Source organism: Sciurus carolinensis, chromosome 2, assembly GCF_902686445.1.
Source record: "Sciurus carolinensis chromosome 2, mSciCar1.2, whole genome shotgun sequence".
Classification (NCBI taxonomy): Eukaryota; Metazoa; Chordata; class Mammalia; order Rodentia; family Sciuridae; genus Sciurus; species Sciurus carolinensis.
The window spans coordinates 14,572,977-14,590,417 of NC_062214.1; the positions used below are offsets into that span (position 1 = coordinate 14,572,977).

Sequence of the window (17,441 nt, forward strand, 5' to 3'; positions counted from 1 at the left end):
ATGTATATTCCTCCATTATATTGGGGGATAATCTGACCCAGTGGGGGGAACATAGGACCGAATTGAGCAATCGCAATTGGACAAATGTCCAATAGGAGTGTTTACAAAGGACCACAGAAGACACTGCTAGACACAAACTAATAGCTCCAAACTGGAAAGTACCCAAATGTCCATCATGAGTAGAAAGGATAAATGAAATGAGCTGTATTCTTGCAGTAGACCGTCGAGCAGGCATGGGAGGGATGAGGGACTGTTAATTGAACAATACAGATGAGACTCGCAAACACGGTGAATGAAAAGACACCGGCGCAGGAAAGAACATACTGTGCGGTCATTCAAACCAAGTTCAAGAACGGGTGCGACCACTCTGCGGTTGGATGGCTGGATGTCAGGAGGTGGTGTCCTGGCGGGGTGATGAGAGGGAGCTGGCAGCGGGAGGTAGAGGAGCATCACCCTGTCCCCCCTGCATGTCACTGCACAGACAGAAACTGGACAAACTGAACCCTTGGGGTCTGTAGACCTTTATACTTCATTTAAAAAGACCAGAAAGAAGGAAAAGGAAGGGAAAGGAAGGAGGACAAGAAGGTGGAGGGACGGAGGGAGGGAGGGAGGGGGGCCAAGCAGGCCTTGGTTTGGCTGTTCTGCCTTCCCAGCCAGGATGGAGAGCGTGGTTCTGCTACACCCGCCTCGGTTTCTCCACAGCAGAATGAGGGTGACCACCACGTGACAGCCACCACCCGCATTCGGTGAGACGGTGTGTGGAACCAACAGCAGGCGCTCATTAAGGACTGGTGCCGGAAGCTGCTCCCGGCTAGCGTGTAGCACTCTGGCGCTGACCTCTTGGGCAGGGCCTGGCTGGGTGCCCACTGTTCCCGGGGGTGTAGTTAGGATGGGGAAGGCGCTGGGTGTCCTGGCAGGCAGGGGTGTCTGCTAAGGCTGTCGCTGCCCTTCCTGTAGAGAAACTCCATCTCCATTATTGCCCTCAGTGCGGAGGAGGAGGGTGTGCTCAGGGTCCCTGGGACAGACTGTCAGGCACTGTGCCCACAGCACCGGGGACGGGATGCTCAGCCCCCACACAGCCCCCACGCAGCACTAAGGAAATGAGTGCAGTTTTCCTGGGGACAGCCAGGCCAGGCCCAGGACCTCTGGTTCCGAAAGCTTCAGAAAGGGCGAGGGTGAGCCTGGTTTGCAGGTATGGCCTTTGCCCCCAAACCACTTCCCCTCAACAGAGGGCTCCAGTCCCTGCCCTCACGTCACTGTCTGACCTGGAAAGAACGCAGAGGCCCCACTCCTCCTCTCCTGCCCGGTTTAGCGTCTCTGGGAGGCACAGGCCTAGCTGCCCTTCACCTCCTGTGGCTGGGCCAGCTTCCGGCTGGGCTCTCTCTCTGCCCCTCCACCACTGGGCTGCTGTGAATTCCTCCTCTTGATCTCTAGGTATTTGACCTTTCCAGTGGGTAACAAATTCCCTACATTAAATCTTACAATACAGATGATTTTTATTATGCGGAGTGAAAGAAGACAGTCATTAAAGAGTACCTTCTATGGTTCTATTTATGTAAAATTTAAGAACAGGCAAAACTTACCCATGGTGCTAGATATGGGAACAGTGGCTGCCTACCCTGGAGGCTGGGATGCCGGGAAGGGGCCGGGGGAGCTTCCTGGATGATGGGCTGTCTCCTGCCTGGATGGAGGTGTTGGTCACGTGGGTGCTCACGTATGTAAGGCTCCATTCGAGCAGGGGCCAAAGACCTGTGCTTTTAACCGGGTGTGAATTATCCCTCAATAAAAGCAGTTTAACAAGAAATGCTAGAATATGGAGTGTTCCGCTTCCTGGTTGGATCCTGATGGAAACACCATTTTTATTTTTAAACAAACACAGATAGACCATGGAGAAGCATGTAAAATGCATGTTTGTTTGTTTGTTTTTAACAAGAAAACATGAGATGCCAAACAGAATTTCATACTTGGTTTAGTTTATTTTAGGCTGTTTCCATCCCGGGGAGGAATACTTCGTTCTCCCCTCTTTTCTCTGCACTGGGGGGCACTGGCCTATGCAAAGTGCTGAGCTCGGTGCCTTGCACATTGTGGGCGCTCAAAAAGATGGGTTCTTACTAATACATAGTGGGTTTCTGGCTTTCTTCAGGACGGTGTGGTGTGGCCTTCCGATGTGCAAAGATGTCAGCGCTGAATCCTCCCGGAGTGGGAGGGTGTTCTCCCCGCACCCCCAGCCCCACCACCCCCGGTTCAGGCACAGCTTTGTAGTCAGGGATGGTTTTGCAAAGCTCCGGGAAAGGAGGCGGGAATTTCAGAACTGTGGACTCTTCACCCCTCCCCCAGCCGGCCTGCACCTGAGGCCCAAGTGAGACAGAGGGAATGGTGGGCCCACCCCTTGCCCAGGGGAAGCTGGAGAGAAAGCCAGCGGGCAGTCGGCTGATGAGGCTGCGGCCGGCCAGCAATGGCCCAGAGTCACCCAGAAGCCATGGTCTGCCTTGGGGCGGTGAGAGGAAGGGGCCCAACCTCAGGGCCTGTTCCCGTCCTCCTGGCCCAGGATGGTGGACCCAAGTGGGACTCATGGGGGCCAAAGGCATGGGCAGGGGCATCTGCTGTCGGTCGTCCGCTGGGGACCGTGTCCTTCACGTGTGCGTTCCCAGCGCTCTAGAAGGCGCCGTGCCGCGGGCGGCGGCTCCCCGCAGGCAGGCAGGGCCGCAGCAGGCACAGGCGGCGCTGGGTCTCCAGCTGGCAGAAGCGGTTCTGGTTGGACACTCGGGTGGCCACGCCCAGCCCGCAGGTGGTGGAGCAGGGGCCCCAGGCTGTGCTCCATTCTGGGCAGGGGATGCCAGGGGGCGCAGGAGCCACGAGGCCAGAAAACTGGGGTCCTGGGGAAAGAAAGCAGAGTGAGCACCACAGGTCTGGCTCACAACCCGGTCACCGCCGCTGGTCACGGCCACCCTGGTCACGGTGCTCGACTTCTCTGGACCTCCGTTTCTGTTCGTGTAAATATCCTGTCAATTGCGGGGATTTAATAAAATAACGGATGGGAAGTCTTGGTCCAGGGGTACTGGGAACCACCCCGCAGACCTCGGTCATTAAGCGACTAGGGAGGGTCCCCAGTAAATGGCCAGGTTCTCCTCTGATAAGTGGCATCTCACAGGCAGGAAGTGCCACCTGTATGACGTGGTGCCATGAGCTGGTGACAAAGATGTTACAGATTCCAAGATTCTTGTGTCTGGAACAGGATGTGGGCTCACCACAGTTGGCTTTCCTCCCCTCCCCCAGGTCTCCCTCTCTGTTATGTTTTGGTGTCCTTCCTTCTAGTCCTGAGAACCTGTAGTTCTCAAGTAGTGGTGCTTTGGCTCCCATCTGTGGCATCTGGCAATGTCTGGAGACATGTTTGATTGTCACATTGGTGTTGGGGTTGGCATCTAGTGGGTAGAGGCCAGGGAGGCTGCTCAATGCCACACTATGTACAGGATGCCACCCCCCCACCCCCCTCACCCCACCCCCGCTAAGAATTACTCAGGCCAAAGGTCACTAGTGCCGAGGACAAGAAACTGCCTTCTACACACGCATGCAGTCACGCACCGCCATCCTTGAGTCCCTGTGGGGCATGATCCAGGGCCCCCGTGGATACCAAACTCCAAGGATGCCCAAGTCCTTTGTATGAAATGGCTTAGTGTGTACGTAAAACTAATCTCTAGATTACTCAGAATACCCAAGACAATGTGAACCCTATGAGAATAGCTGTTATATTGTTTAGGGAATAACAATAAGAAAAAATTTACATGTTCGATTAAAAAGATAGTGCACCATGATCAAGGGAGGCTCATCCCAGGGATGCAAGGTTGGTTCAACATAAGGAAATCAATAAACATAATTCATCACATCAATAGACTAAAAGACAAGAATCACATGATTATCTCATAGATGCAGAAAAAGCATTTGACAAAATACATCATCCATTCATATTCAAAATACTAGAAAAACTTGGGATTGTAGGAACATACCTCAACACTGTAAAAGCCACATTGTAAAAGCCACACTAGAAAAACTAGGGATAGTAGGAACATACCTCAACATTGTAAAAGCCAAAATGCTTTCAGTTGAAAGCATTCCCTCTAAAAACTGGAACAAGACAAGGATGCCCTCTTTCACCTCTTCTTTCTATTCAACATAGTTCTGGAAACTCTAGCCAGAGCAATTAGACAGAAGAAAGAAATTATAAGGATATGAATAGGAAAAGAAGAACTCAAACTATCACTATTTGCTGACAACATGATTCTATATTTAGAAGACCCAAAAACTCCACCAGAAAACTTCTAGAACTCTTAAATGAATTCAGCAAAGTAGCAGGATATTAAATTAACACCCATAAATCAATTCCGCTTCTATACACCAATGAGGAGTCAACTGAAAGAGAAATTAGAAAAACTACCCCATTCAAAATAGCCCCAAAGAAAATAAAATATTTGGGAATCAATCTGACCAAAAGAGTTGAAAGATCTCTACAATGAAAACTACAGAACTCTAAAAAAAAAAATTGAAGACCTTAGAAGATGGGAAGATTTCCCATGTTCTTGGATAGGCAGAATTAATATTGCCGAAATGTTTATGATGCCAAAGCACTTCACAGATTCAATGCAATTTCCATTAGAAAAACGGTCATGAAATTCATTTGGAAAAATAAGAGACCCAGGATAGCCAAAGCAATCCTTAGTGAGAAAAGAGAAGCAGGAGGCGTCACAATACCAGATCTTACGTTATACTACAAACTACTATAATAACAAAACAGCATGATATCGGCACCAAAACAGACATGAAGACCAAGGGTACAGAAGAGAAGACACAGAGACAAACCCACATAAATTCAGTTATCTCATACTAGACAAAGGCGCCATAAACATACACTGGAGAAAAGATAGCCTCTTCAACAAATGGTGCTGAGAAAACTGGAAATCCATGTGTAACAAAATGAAATTAGATCTCTATCTCTCACCCTGCACAAAACTCAACTCAAAGTGGATCAAGGACCTGGGGATTAGACCAGAGACCCTGCGCCAACTAGAAGAGAAAGCAAGCCCAATTGTTCATCATGTTGGCTTAGGAACCGAATTCCTCAACAAGACTCCTTAAATGCAAGAAGTAAAATCAAGAATCAAAAAATGGGATGGTATCAAACTAAAAAGCTTCTTCAGAGCAAAACAAATCAAGAATATGAAAAGAGAGCCTACAGAATAGTAGAAAATCTTTGCCACCTGCACCTCAGATAGAGCATTAATCTCCAGGATATGCAAAGAACTCAAAAAACTTAACACCAAAAAAATAAATAATCAATAAATGGGCAAAAGCACTGAACAAACACTTCATAGAAGAAATACGGTTGGTCAACAGATATATAAAAAACTCATCAACATCACTAGCAATTAAAGAAATGCAAATTAAAACTACACTGAGATTTCAGCTCACTCTAGTCAAAATGGAAATTATCAAGAATACGAGTAACAATAAATGTTGGCGAGGATGTGAGGGAAAAGGTACACTCGGACATTGCTAGTGGGACTGCAAATTGGTGCAATCTCTCTGGAAAGCAGTAAAGAGATTCCTCAGAACACTTGGAATGGAACCACCATTTGACCCAGTTATCCCACTCTTTGGTTTATACCCAAAAGACTTAAAATCAGCATACCTTAGTGACATACCCACATCAATGTTTATAGCCACTCAATTCACAATAGCTAAGCTATGGAAGCAACATAGGTGCCCTCCAACAGATGAGTGGACAAAGAAAATGTGATATATATACACAATGGAATAGTACTCAGTCATAAAGAATGAAATTATGGCATTTGCTGGTAAATGGATGAAACTGGGACTATCATGTTAAGTGAAGTAAGTCAATTCCCTTGAAAAAACAAAGACCAAATATTCTCTCTGGTATGGGGATGCTGAGTCACATTAGGCAGGGGTGGAGCAGGTGGAGAGATGGTCACCTGATTGGACGGGGTGGAGTCGGGGGAAGGGAGAAGGGATGGGAATGGGAAAGACGGTAGAATGAATCGGACATAACTTTCCTGTGTTCATGTGTGACTACACAACCCGAGCAACTCCACATCAGGTACAACCACAAGAACAGGAGTTTATACTCCATGTATGTTCGATCTGTCAAAAACACTCCACTGTCTAAAGAGACCAAATGAAAAAATTTAAAAAATTTAAAAAAAGAAAAAAGCCTACAGGTTCAGTGCAGACCCAACTCAGAACAAATACTTTGAATCCACAGCTGGTTGACTCCATGGAGGTGGGACTCGCAAACGCAGAGGGACACCGCGAAGGTGTACGCAGGCCTACATACGCACACACCCACACGCTATGGCAGAGGTCAGACTGGAGAAACGGGTTCCTATCCTGCTTAGGTGCCTTGAACCCACATGGCATTTCACCCCAGGATCACGTCAGCCACTGTTCTTAGTGCTTAGCCTCTCATATTCCTGTGGTCCCTGTGACTCTGCGAGCCAACTGCCCTTATTACCCCCATTTCACAGACGCGGAAACTGAGGCTGGAAAGTTAAGCGACATCCTCTGAGCTGCACAGTGAGGAGGTGGTACAGCTGGGTTTAGAGCCAGTACAGACTCCACGCCCTGAGCCTGCCACGCTGTCCGCCGTCCACCTCTGCGTGGAACCCAGGGCCTCGTGCCTGCTGGGCAAGGGCTCCACCACTGAGGTCCACCCCTGGCCCAAGACCCACAATTTTTAAAAAGCAACACAACACCAACAAAATCTCTAAAATTGCAGAGTTTGCAGCAGGAGTCTGTCTTTTCTCCCTCTCTGCCCAGTCCTAGGCCCCTGGCCCAGTGAACCACCTTGCCTGCTGCATTTTGAGTTCCTTCTGCTAAGTCCAGGTAACAGCGCATGGACGAGACTGTAGCAATGTGTGTGTGCTGTCCATGTCCCGTTACAAGAGCGCGTCTGTGTCTTACTGTACCTTCCTCACTGTGCACGCAGGAATTTGGCCCGGGTCCGGTCCCTCCCTCCCGGTCCCTCCCTGCCCACCCCACTCTGCCCCTGACTTTGATTGTCGGTTATTTGCTATTAAGTGCTGCACTCCCGGGGCTGCTTCTTGCTCAGCCAGGCGCATGACGGCCGCTGACTCTCCCCTGCGCCGTCTGCACTGCTCCGCATCGCCTGGTTTCTGACGCGCCCCTGTGTCCTGCACCCGGCCCCCACCCCAGCCGTGGCCTCCCTGGCCAGCCCGCGCTCACCTCGGGCCTGGGGGGGCTGGACCGCCTGCCCCGCCGCCTGGTCACACACCCACTCGGGGCAGCACTTGCCGGGGACCTCCACCCTTCTGGGGTGCGGGCAGTCCCAGCTGGGCAGCCGGACGTCCTCACTGCACAGCGGCAGGCAGGTGAAGCCGCCGTCCTCGCAGCGGCAGAGGACCCTGCAGTGTGGCTGGAAGGTCTCCCCGTCCTGGAACCGGCGGCCGTCCACCTCGCAGCTCCCGTCGTCCTCTCCCCCTGCAGAGGGAGTTGAGACCGAGCCCCTGCAGAGCTGCCAGGACCCGCTGGGGAAGCTGCGTCCGCCCACCCAGGGCTCCACCGGCCTCCCCGCAGCCTGCCCGTCCCTGCAGCAGGACAGCGGGCATTCTGGATCTCTGCACAGGTTTGGAGCTCAGTGTTGCCCTTTCTTAGCTGTGAACCAAGTGATTTCACTTCTCCTTGCCTCAGTTTACCCATCTGCAAAATGGAGGCTCATGGTACTCATGTCACAAGGTGGCGCAGACTAAGTGAAATGATGTGTGGAGTGAATCCAACAAAAGGAGACCTGCAGTGGGTGCTGGCGACTCTGCTATTATCAGGAGTAGATGCAGAGTATAGGTCAATGATATTTAGCTATGTTATGCACTCAGGAACGTCATATGACAGTCTCATCACTGTCACATCAGGGCTTAACTTGCTGACTGTGTGACTCTGGGTAACTTGCTTAACTTCTCTGAGTAACCTGAATAGTTGCAATGATCAGAACGGTAATTTGTACCTTCAGGCCACCTGGGATAATCGTATATACACAATGAAAGGCTTAGAGTAGGTGCTTAGGAAACTGAGAATAATACCCTTGAGACATGGGCTTTATCACCGCTTCCTCCACCTATCAAACTCCTTGAGGGCTGGGGTGAGGGTGTTCCTCCTGGTGCCCCCCAGGGCTGGCTGAGGGCCTGGCTGGGACATAAGACCCTGGAGAAATGCCCTTTGAAACTCCTGGCCCAAAGCTCAGCACGCAACACACTCTGACAAGACAGCCCCAGCTCCTCACAGTTCCAGAGAGCTGCTGGACCCACTCGCTGTGCGTGTGCCACACTCTCCTAGGCGGGAACGAGACACATTTTGCCTCAGTGATAGACAAACAGAAAAGTCACCTGGAAAGGTGTGCGTCAGCTGTGCCGGGCAAAGGAACAGGTGTGTGGGAGGGCAGCTTCCCAGGGACCTGGGTGACAACCCAGAGGGTCTGGGGCAAGGTCTCATTAGCAAACAGGCCTCCTAGGTCTTGTGAGAGAAACTTCAAATAGACCCTCCGACATGGAGGGTTTGGAACCCACCAGACTTGGATTCAAGCTGGGGACTCAAGGCCAAGTTACTTCACCTCTCTGGGCCTTGGCACTGGCTGCAGGGTCACTGGCAGGTAAAGTGGGCTAGAAAGCATTTCAGTCCTGGCCTGGGGCACAGAGGTGCTCCGTGGGGAGCCGGTTCTGCTTAATCCTTCCGGGAAGGACAAGACCCCGGCCAGCTTCCTCTCCCGGCTCAACCAGGCCATAGCTCTTTGGCTCCAAGTCCCTGACATTTTGGCCTGGACCATGTGGCTGCTGGTTCCCTAGAAACCACAGGGGCAGCTGCACCTTAATCCCCCCGCTGGCCTGGCCAAGCCTGGATCTCCAGCCTGACGCCTGCTGCCACTGCCCGGGGTCTCTGGGCCCCTGGGATGAGCTGTAAACACTGGGCCGCTTGGGAAAACCAGCTGGGGTGGGAATTTTAGCTCGGTTTCTCCATGCCGCCCTGGTGGTCAGCTAGGAGATGGGGGCAGGCAGCCATCCCTCCGCAGCCACTCCCTACATCAGGGACTGTGTGTATCTGTTTGTGCTCCTGAATGTCACCAGGCACCTCCCAACTTAGCACACTTGGAATTCCCCGGCCCAGCCACACACCTCCAGCTGCCAAATCCCTCCCCCTCCTCCCAGCCTCCCCAATGTCCCCTTCTCCAGGAACTCCCCCAAATGACGCCTTCCACTCAGTCCCCCAGCCTCTCCCAGGCACGGACCACCGTCCTGCCATCTGGGGACTTCTGTGCCCTTCTTCTGCTCTGGGAGTCTGTTTCCCGAACAGGAACAACAGGGTTTTGTTTTACCTTCAGTCACTTGCAAACTGGGGTCTAGGCAGGTGACAACCCGTTCCCTCATCTGCAAAATAGGGATAACAGGGCTGGGGCTGGGGCTCAGTGGTAGAGCGCTTGCCTGGCATGTGTGAGGCACTGGGTTCAATTCTCAGCACCACATGTAACTAAATGAATAAAATAAAGGTTCATCAATAACTAAAAATACATACATAAAGTAGGGATAACAAAATCTGCCTCCATGTTCAGGATAAGGCGAAATTGTGTCCATAGAGGCTCTGATGCATCCATGGGGGCCACAGCTTCCAGCCTCTAAATTGGGTGCAAATCATAAAACACATGAGCAGCCACCATGTTGCCAGACCAGGACTGGGAACGGCAGGAAGGACCAGAGACCAAGTAAATCCTGGCCTGCAGGTGTTTGAAGTCTGAATCAAGAGGGGTGAGAAAAGCCCCTTAATGAAGTTATTGACAGGACCCATCGTGTGCTGTTGAGCAGAAGAGTGATGGAGCCTAAGATCATGGAACCAGCTCCCTGAGTTCAAATCCCAGTTGTCCATTATGAGCTGCGTGACCTTGGGCAAGTTGATCAACCTCTCTGTGCCTCTTTTTCCCATCTATAAAATAGGAGCTTTATTAGTACCTTCTTCAAAAGGCTGTTGTAAGATTAAATGAGTGGATATTTGTGAAGCCTGGCATATGGTCAGGGTTAGGCAAGTTCAATAAACTCTGCCTTGTGTCATGGAGAATCTAAATAATAACTGTGGAAGCTAAGTGTCACTTTTCAGTTTTTCTTTAGACACATTTTTATTAGTGATCATCTGTGAGTTTAACAAATCATCCCGTTCTCATTCTTTATTCCCTCTATCAAATGAAACATTTAACAGGGATTAACTATTGCTAAATTTCTGTTTATAAATTTTGTTGTTTTTTAGCAAGACTTTTCCGACGGATGGATTCATTGACAATTGACTCATTGAGATTCATGAGTCTCTCTCTCTCTCTTTCTCTCCTATTTTTACAAAAGGGTGAGATGCACTTGGGTGAAAGAGGTGAATGTTTCTCCAAGGCTTATTATTTTTAAAAACCTCTCACCTCTTTCTATTTCTCTGAAGCAGCGGTTCTGGACAGGGGATAATCATGCCCTGGGGACATTTGGCATCCTCTGAACCCAGATCGTCACCACTTGAGGGGGCAGGGAGAGTCGCCATGGCACCTACAGGTGGGGCTCAGGGAGGCTGCTAATGTCCCCCCATGAACAGGACGGCTCCCTGCAGCAGGAACGGCCCAGCTCCGCATGTCGTCAGGGGAAGGTGGCAAACTCTGCCCTGCAGTGCTCGAGGGCGCAAGGCCTTGCCCCTGCCCAAGGTCACTGCGGAAGGGCACACCCGGGGCTGTGACCCAGGAGGACAGGAAGGAGCATTGCTTAGACCTGTTTGAAAGGTCCCAAGCTGTGTGACATGAAGCCTGTCAGCTAGCATCTCTGGGCCTCGGTTTCCTCGTTTATAAGATGGGTCTGAAAGGACTTCCTGTCTAAGGTCACTGGAGGATGGCGCCTTGCGCGGTAAGTGCTTCACCTGCCTGACACTGCCTTACATGAGGGGCTGTTTTTATTTTCCCCCGTGTCACTAGGACTCAGAAGGGGACAGTGGCTTCTGGACTAAGGGCCTGGGAGGGTTTCCGGTGGGGTGGTGGGCTTTGAGGTGGGCTCTGGGTGGGCAGCTGAAGACTGAAAGGGCTCTTCGGGTGGCCGGGCCAGGTCCAGCGGGGAGGTAGGAAGGGGGCCCAGGGGTGGGGTGGGCGGTTCCGCTGGTTGGAAGGCCACCTGCCGCAGGCCGAGGGAGGTGGGGCAGGAGGGCTGCATCGACTCAGCCCGCGGCCTTGACCCCCCACCCTGCCGAGCCCGCAAACCTGCTTACAGAGGCACGTGGCCCCGCGGCCGCCAGGCCCCGCCCCGAGCTGGCAGACCAGGCCCCGGCCGGAGTCGCAGACGTGGAGGTGGTCGCAGGGCTCCCCCAGCCGCCGAGCGCAGACCCGGCAGCAGCCGCAGCCGTCCAGCACCAAGGGCACGCCCAGCGGGCATCGGGGTGGCGGCCAGGGGCAGGCGCAAGCTGTCGGGCACAGCTGGGCACACACCTAAAGAGACAGAAAACCTGCTCAGCCGTGAACTTCCCAGGTGGGCGGTACTGGCCACCTCTCTGCCGGACTGATCAGGGTGGGTCCACCCCTTGGCCTCAGCGTCACGGCCACCTCCAGGCACTCCCTAAGAGGCAGGGTGGTATTGGTCATGAGCAAGAACTCAACCGAGTTTCAATCCTAGCTCTGCCCCCCTTAGCTGAGTGACCTTGGGAAAGTTACTCAAGCTCTCTGCGTCTGGGTTTCCTCGGCTGTGAAATGAGGGCAATCATGATATCTAACTCAGAGGCTTGTGAGGGATGCATGAAATGATGAGTCAAACCTTTAACGCATAGTAGGTGCTCCATGCATTTAGCTGTGATCACCATCTTTCTTAATTATAATAAAAGGCTTTGCCCCTGCCCTCTATGAGCATATAGGAAAGCATAAACAACACCCCATGGGTTAAAACTGCAGAGTGCAGGGTACATTCTCAGCACGTGGCTACTTATCTTGAAGACTGATTAAAACAAAAAGTGCCATGGGTGCTTTTGGTCTTTGAAACAATCCAAATGTTTCCCAACCCTGAATGCACATCAAATCAGCCAAGAAACTAGGCAACATACAGATTCCCGAGACCCCTCTGGGTCTTAACAAATCCAAAGTCCCAGAGGCAGGACCCTGGAATCTGTATTTTTCAAGTTGTCCAGTGCTTCTACGGCTCAAGTAGGTTTTCAGCCCCTCTACCCTGATCTCACCCCTGCCCCACTATGAACGGATGGGAAAGCCAAGCTTCAGAACGAGTCAGGGACTCTCCAAAAGCCAGAGTGTCTGCCACAGAGCTGGGATCAGCCCCAACTCTGCTTCCCCCATGTGGATACAGGAACCCCTTTGGTAGTCTTTTCCTGCGACAGGGAAAACCCCCAGCCAGACACCCACCCGCACCCCCCAGTGGCAGGCTCAAGATTTCAACCCAAGTGACCTGACTGCCATAAGCCAGATGCTAAGCGCTCCCTGCATGTCCATTTGAAGGCAGAGACCAAGAGGTAGGCATGACTCAAGATGTTCCCTGCAGTCCCTTCTGTGGGGACCAATCCTCAGCAGGCTTTGGAGGGGCTAAAGGACTTTATCGAGAGGAGGGAAGAGTTGCAGTTTGGGATGAAGAAACTAATGATGTCACATCTCCCTTGTGACCCAAAGCAGGCAATGACTGGCTTACTCTATTCCCTACCCCGACCCACCCCTAGGACCCCAGGTCCTGCCAACAGGCTCTCAGTTGCCTGCAGCTCCCACCCTGACCAGGGGCCACACCATGCTGGCTGACCAGCCTCTGGTTTGGGTGGCAGAGGAGGCCACCACCTGACTCCCACCTATGACAGCATTCCCTGCAGAATTTGGATTCTAGAGAAGGAGCCCAGCTTTGCCCCTCCACGTGTGGTCTAGAGCAGCGCCTCCCCTGGAAGTTCATTAGAAATGAGCATCTAAACCTTCTTTACCATCCGAATCTGTGTTGATGGATTCAGAGGTGACACCTACGGAATCGACCTGAGAAGAAAAAGGCTGACTTTGGAGTTCTCCTCCAAACTAGAGGTCCAGCTTCCTTGGTTGTGGATGGTGGGGACACTGATCAGAATTAGCTCTTGGGTCCCCTCATGGAAAACAGGGCGCCAGGAGACAGGCCTTCTGCTGAGCTCCTGGGGCCCTCCGTGGGCTCCTTCTACCCCGCAAGCTCTTCAGGCTTCTGCAGGTCCTGAGACCTGGGGGAACCTGCTAATGACATCAGTGACTACGGCTGACTACCATCTGCCGTACCACACATGCCACCTGTGAGGGCTTTAAAGTGTCGTCTGATCTGACCCTCCCACGTGAGCTGCCATCAGCATGTCCATTTTAAGGATTAGGAAATGGAAGGCCAAAGTAGTGGAGACAGACCAAAATCCAGGCTCACGGAATCCCAGACCCAAGCTCTTAGTGGCTATGCCCAGCTCTTGACCTCTAGGGACGCAGATGCCAGCTTAGCTTCTGCCTCAGTCTATCCAGTTGTTCGAGAAGGACAACTCAGGGAGGGTGTTTTGGCATAGCCGAGGGAGGACGTGCCCTAGCTGGCACCCTCAGACCTGTGCCCTTCCCGGCCACTCTGGCACTATATTCCAGTTGCCCCATCACTTGGTGGTTGGCCCAGAGTCTGCTGTGGCTGCTGGAGGGTGTTGGGTCATGTGGCCTAGCTGCTTTGTGACCTGGAGGTGGGACTCGGTCTCCTCCTCCAGCAGCTGGATGGAGCCCGCCTCTCCTGAGTGATTAAGTGAGGTCACGGTCAGCTCCTCAGCAGGACCCTGCTTGTTCCCACGTCTCTCTGCCTCCTGCCCATATTCCCAGCCTGGAGCCCAGGAGCCCACAGCCTGCCTGGAACACTTGGAGTTCTGTCTCTGTGGATGCTTGTGGCTTCACAGGTTGGCCATGACCAAGTCCCCGGGTCTCTGTGAAGGATGCTGAGTGGTTTTCTGGGACAGGGAAGAAGCCTGCATGCAGCAGAAGCCAGGGGTTTACCTTGGTTTTCATAATCCTGGGCCCCTCTCCCTCCCAGAACTACCCAAGCCACGTGCCCTGGTATCATGTCCCCATTCCCGTGGGACGAGCAAGCAGCAAGGCTAGGGTACTAAAAGGTCCCTCCCTGGAGAGGCTGCTTAGGGCCTTGGAGCAGAAGCCACCACCACCCTGTGTGCCTCCAACGAGCACAAAAATACAGCAAGATCTTGGCTCATTGGGGACCAACCTCCCTGGCTCTGGAGCTCGGCATTTGCTGAGAGCAAGACCCCGCTTGGCAGCTGTGGCCTTGGCCAGGTTGGGGTGGAAGGCACAGGCTGGGGCCCTGTACCCCGCACCCCTTCTCCACTCTCATGTTTCTTTGCTCTGTGCCTCTGGGCCAGTCGTGTCTCCTCTCTGAGCCTCATTTGACTAAAACGGGGACTATAATTCCCCCATGGGACTGTTGTGCACTTCAGTTGATGTGCACATCAGCACAGTGGATGTCCCGTGTGCCCTTTGAAAATGTCACACACAGCACCAAGGGAGGAGGTGGTCCCCTAGGCCTCTCCACTCAGGGTAGCAGTCACTCCCTGCCTGAGGGCCCCACAGCGTCCTCCCGGCGTGGACTTTCTAATCAGTCAGACACCAGCATCCATCCCAGCCCTGGCCCAGACTTAGGCAAAGCTCCTCCTGTCTAGAATGTTCTGTCTTTACAGAGGCTCTGTGGGAACCGGTAATGACCCCTGGAGGTGGCTCCTGAACACTCGTGGGGTTCCAGGGCCTGTGCTCAGTGTTTGAGGGGAGTTGTCACCAGTGGTCTCCACAAAGGCCTCGTGAGCATCATCCCAGTCAAGAGAGGCAGAAGCTGAGGCTCAGACGGGAAAAGGGACTTGCCTGAGGTTGCATGGCAGAGCCAGCCAGAGGCCTCGTCTGGGGCCAGGGAGGGAAGCTGGGCTTGGGCACAGAGACCAGACTGTGCCCAAAGTGGGGCCCTGCAGAGCTCAGCTGTGCATTTACACCCCACCCCCCACACGGAGGAAGTTGGGGCACATCTCAGGGCCCAGGTCCTCTTACCTTTGAGAGGAGGCAGAGGAGGGAGAAGGTCAGGAGCTGGCTCTGTGCAGTGCCTCTCATGTCCCTGGCTGCCCCGCGGAGCCAGCTTTGAGCCTGGGAGGCAGGACCTGTGAGTCTTTATGATCCGGCGGCTGTGAGGTCACTCCCAGGCACACACACTTGCACACACACACGCTCACGCTGGCCTCTTCGTTCCTTGCTCCTCTCCCTATCCTCACGGTCCCAGTGATGAACCCATTTACCTGAGCAGGAGACCGTGGAGACCACCAAGGGGGCGACTGCCTGTGTGAGTGTGTGTGTGTGTGTGTGTGTGTGTGTGTGTGTGTCCAGAGCCAGTGCCAGCAACAAGAGCCTGTGACAGGCTGGCAGGGGCCTCTCTAGCTCCTTCCAGCATAAGCCGCTGCCATAGCTACTACACCCTGCTCCGGACCCCCTGCCCCACCCCAGGGGGCTGTAGATAGCAGAAGTGTCCAGCAAACACCCCCTTTGCAGATCTGACCCGAGGCCTCCTAAGCCCCGTGGCCGAGACTCTGGGCAGCCTCAGCACCGCCTGCGGTTTCTGGCAGGGAGATTGGCAGCCACCCAGAGGTGGGTGTGACCCAGAGCAGAACTTCCTTGGCGGCCTGTCTGTTCTTGGTAACAGGGGGGCCACCCCAGGCCTGCTTCCCAGGCTCTGGAAGGTGGCCTGCCTGTGGTGGACCAGCCTGAGCAGGCTGGGCCTACTATGTGCCAGCACTTGCTGACCCCGGCTGCAGGACCTGTTCAAACCAAAGCCATTTCGTTTGGTCTGGCCCCTTGAAGCCTCCCGCTAGGGCTGGAGACAGCATTGACCTGGGGCATGGCCCAGAGGGGTAACAGTGGGGAAACTGCAGGATTCCTGGGAATACTGAGGGGCTCCCTCAATCAGACCAAGGGTAAGGGGCAGACTGCAGAGACCCAGACAGGGAAGGGTTAAGGAGGGCAGAATGTTCCAAACGCGCATCCGGGTGTCTAGAGGTGGCATGGCACAATAGCAGTGTCTCTTCTGGGAGCCGAAGGTGCCTGGTAGGACTGGGTCTTCCTGTGCAATGGTGACGTCTGTGGCGACCAACGCATGCCACTAAGATTGTGGGGACATCTACAACATTCCAGCCACTGGGGTTCAGGAACGAAAAGACACGGGCTTGGTCATAACTGGTAAATAATTAAGGTGATATCAAGGGGTGACTGGGGAAGACTATGGTCCACATATCTCCACCAGTACACCAAATCTCAGAGCAATGGTGCCAGACAGCAGAAGGTTCTAGAAGGAGCAGTGGATGTGCAAGAAAAGTGACTTGCTGTAGGGGTGAGATGGGTCTTCAGTGTGGAGGAGGCTTGCTCCTGTCTGTAGTTCCTGGGTGAAGGAGGCAATGGACACGGAGGTTGAAGGTGAGGACCTTGGATTTGACCTTGGCTGGTGGGAGGCAGTGATGGTAGGTACAGAGAAAGAGGAACGAGGGGAGGATTTGAGGGGTTTGTTTTTGTTTTGCTTTTGAAATAGCATATCTTACACCCAAATGGATTGTTTTGTTTCCATCTCCCTCCTTCACACAACCACATGATCTCCAGTGACATTCATGAAATGAAACAAATACATTTCGCCTTCCAAACTGAAAGATTCCAAACTGTTAGGAAGTTTCTCTCTCCATGAAGGTGTGACCCTCAGTCCAGGTGCCCTGGAGAAACTCTAAAGCCCATTTTATTAAAGGATGAGAATTAAAATGTGTAATTTGACGCTTACATCTGTATCATTAAAATTCAGCAGTTACTGCAACAATTGTTTAGAATGTAGGTCCATAAATGGTACTTTCAGGATCGAGTACTCTGTTGCTGACATTATGTAGTTTGCCGGCACAGATGTTGAAAGTCAGACTGACTTCCTATCAACTTCATCTTCTTTCTCAATTCTCTACCCAGCCCCTCAGTGATCCCAGGAAGACCACTCCCACCTTCCTGTCCTTGCTGGACAATTAACAAGGAAAGTGATCATGTATTGAGCATCCAGCAAGAGCTAGGCCTTGTACTAAGTACTATTTATAAAAACTGATGTTTCTAATCCTCTGGGTCCACACCTCCATAAAAAAGGAGATGTTCAGAGAGGTTAAATAACTTACTTAAGGCCACACAGTCAGAAAATGGTCAAGTTTTCAGCACGGGTCCTTAGGACTCCTAAAGTTTCATTTTTTTGTCATTTACTTTTGCTGCTACCCACCGAGCCCTCTGTGATGTACGTTTGTTACATGGAGGGCTAACACGTGTACAGAAAGTGCTTAACAAAAAGAAGTAGACGTCAGGAGTCAGCTGGTTTCTTCCCCCGTGCTTCACA

At 52.5% G+C, this 17,441-nt stretch overlaps 1 protein-coding gene across 2 annotated transcripts; it reads right to left on the bottom strand.

The window, feature by feature from the left end:
- Positions 1-1,934: 1,934 nt before the first annotated feature.
- Ccn5 (cellular communication network factor 5) lies at positions 1,935-15,609 on the bottom strand. Of its 2 annotated transcripts, XM_047540653.1 has the most exons (5): positions 15,337-15,609; positions 15,095-15,187; positions 11,299-11,515; positions 7,258-7,512; positions 1,935-2,876 (listed from the first exon to the last, which is right to left on the bottom strand). In XM_047540653.1, exons 2-5 carry the CDS (start codon positions 15,152-15,154, stop codon positions 2,656-2,658), a joined length of 753 nt encoding a protein of 250 aa, XP_047396609.1. In that variant the 5' UTR covers positions 15,155-15,187; positions 15,337-15,609; the 3' UTR covers positions 1,935-2,655. The 2 variants fall into 2 exon arrangements, with proteins under 2 accessions (XP_047396609.1, XP_047396608.1); XM_047540652.1 differs by having other exon boundaries at positions 15,095-15,609.
- Between the last annotated feature and the right edge of the window lie 1,832 nt (positions 15,610-17,441).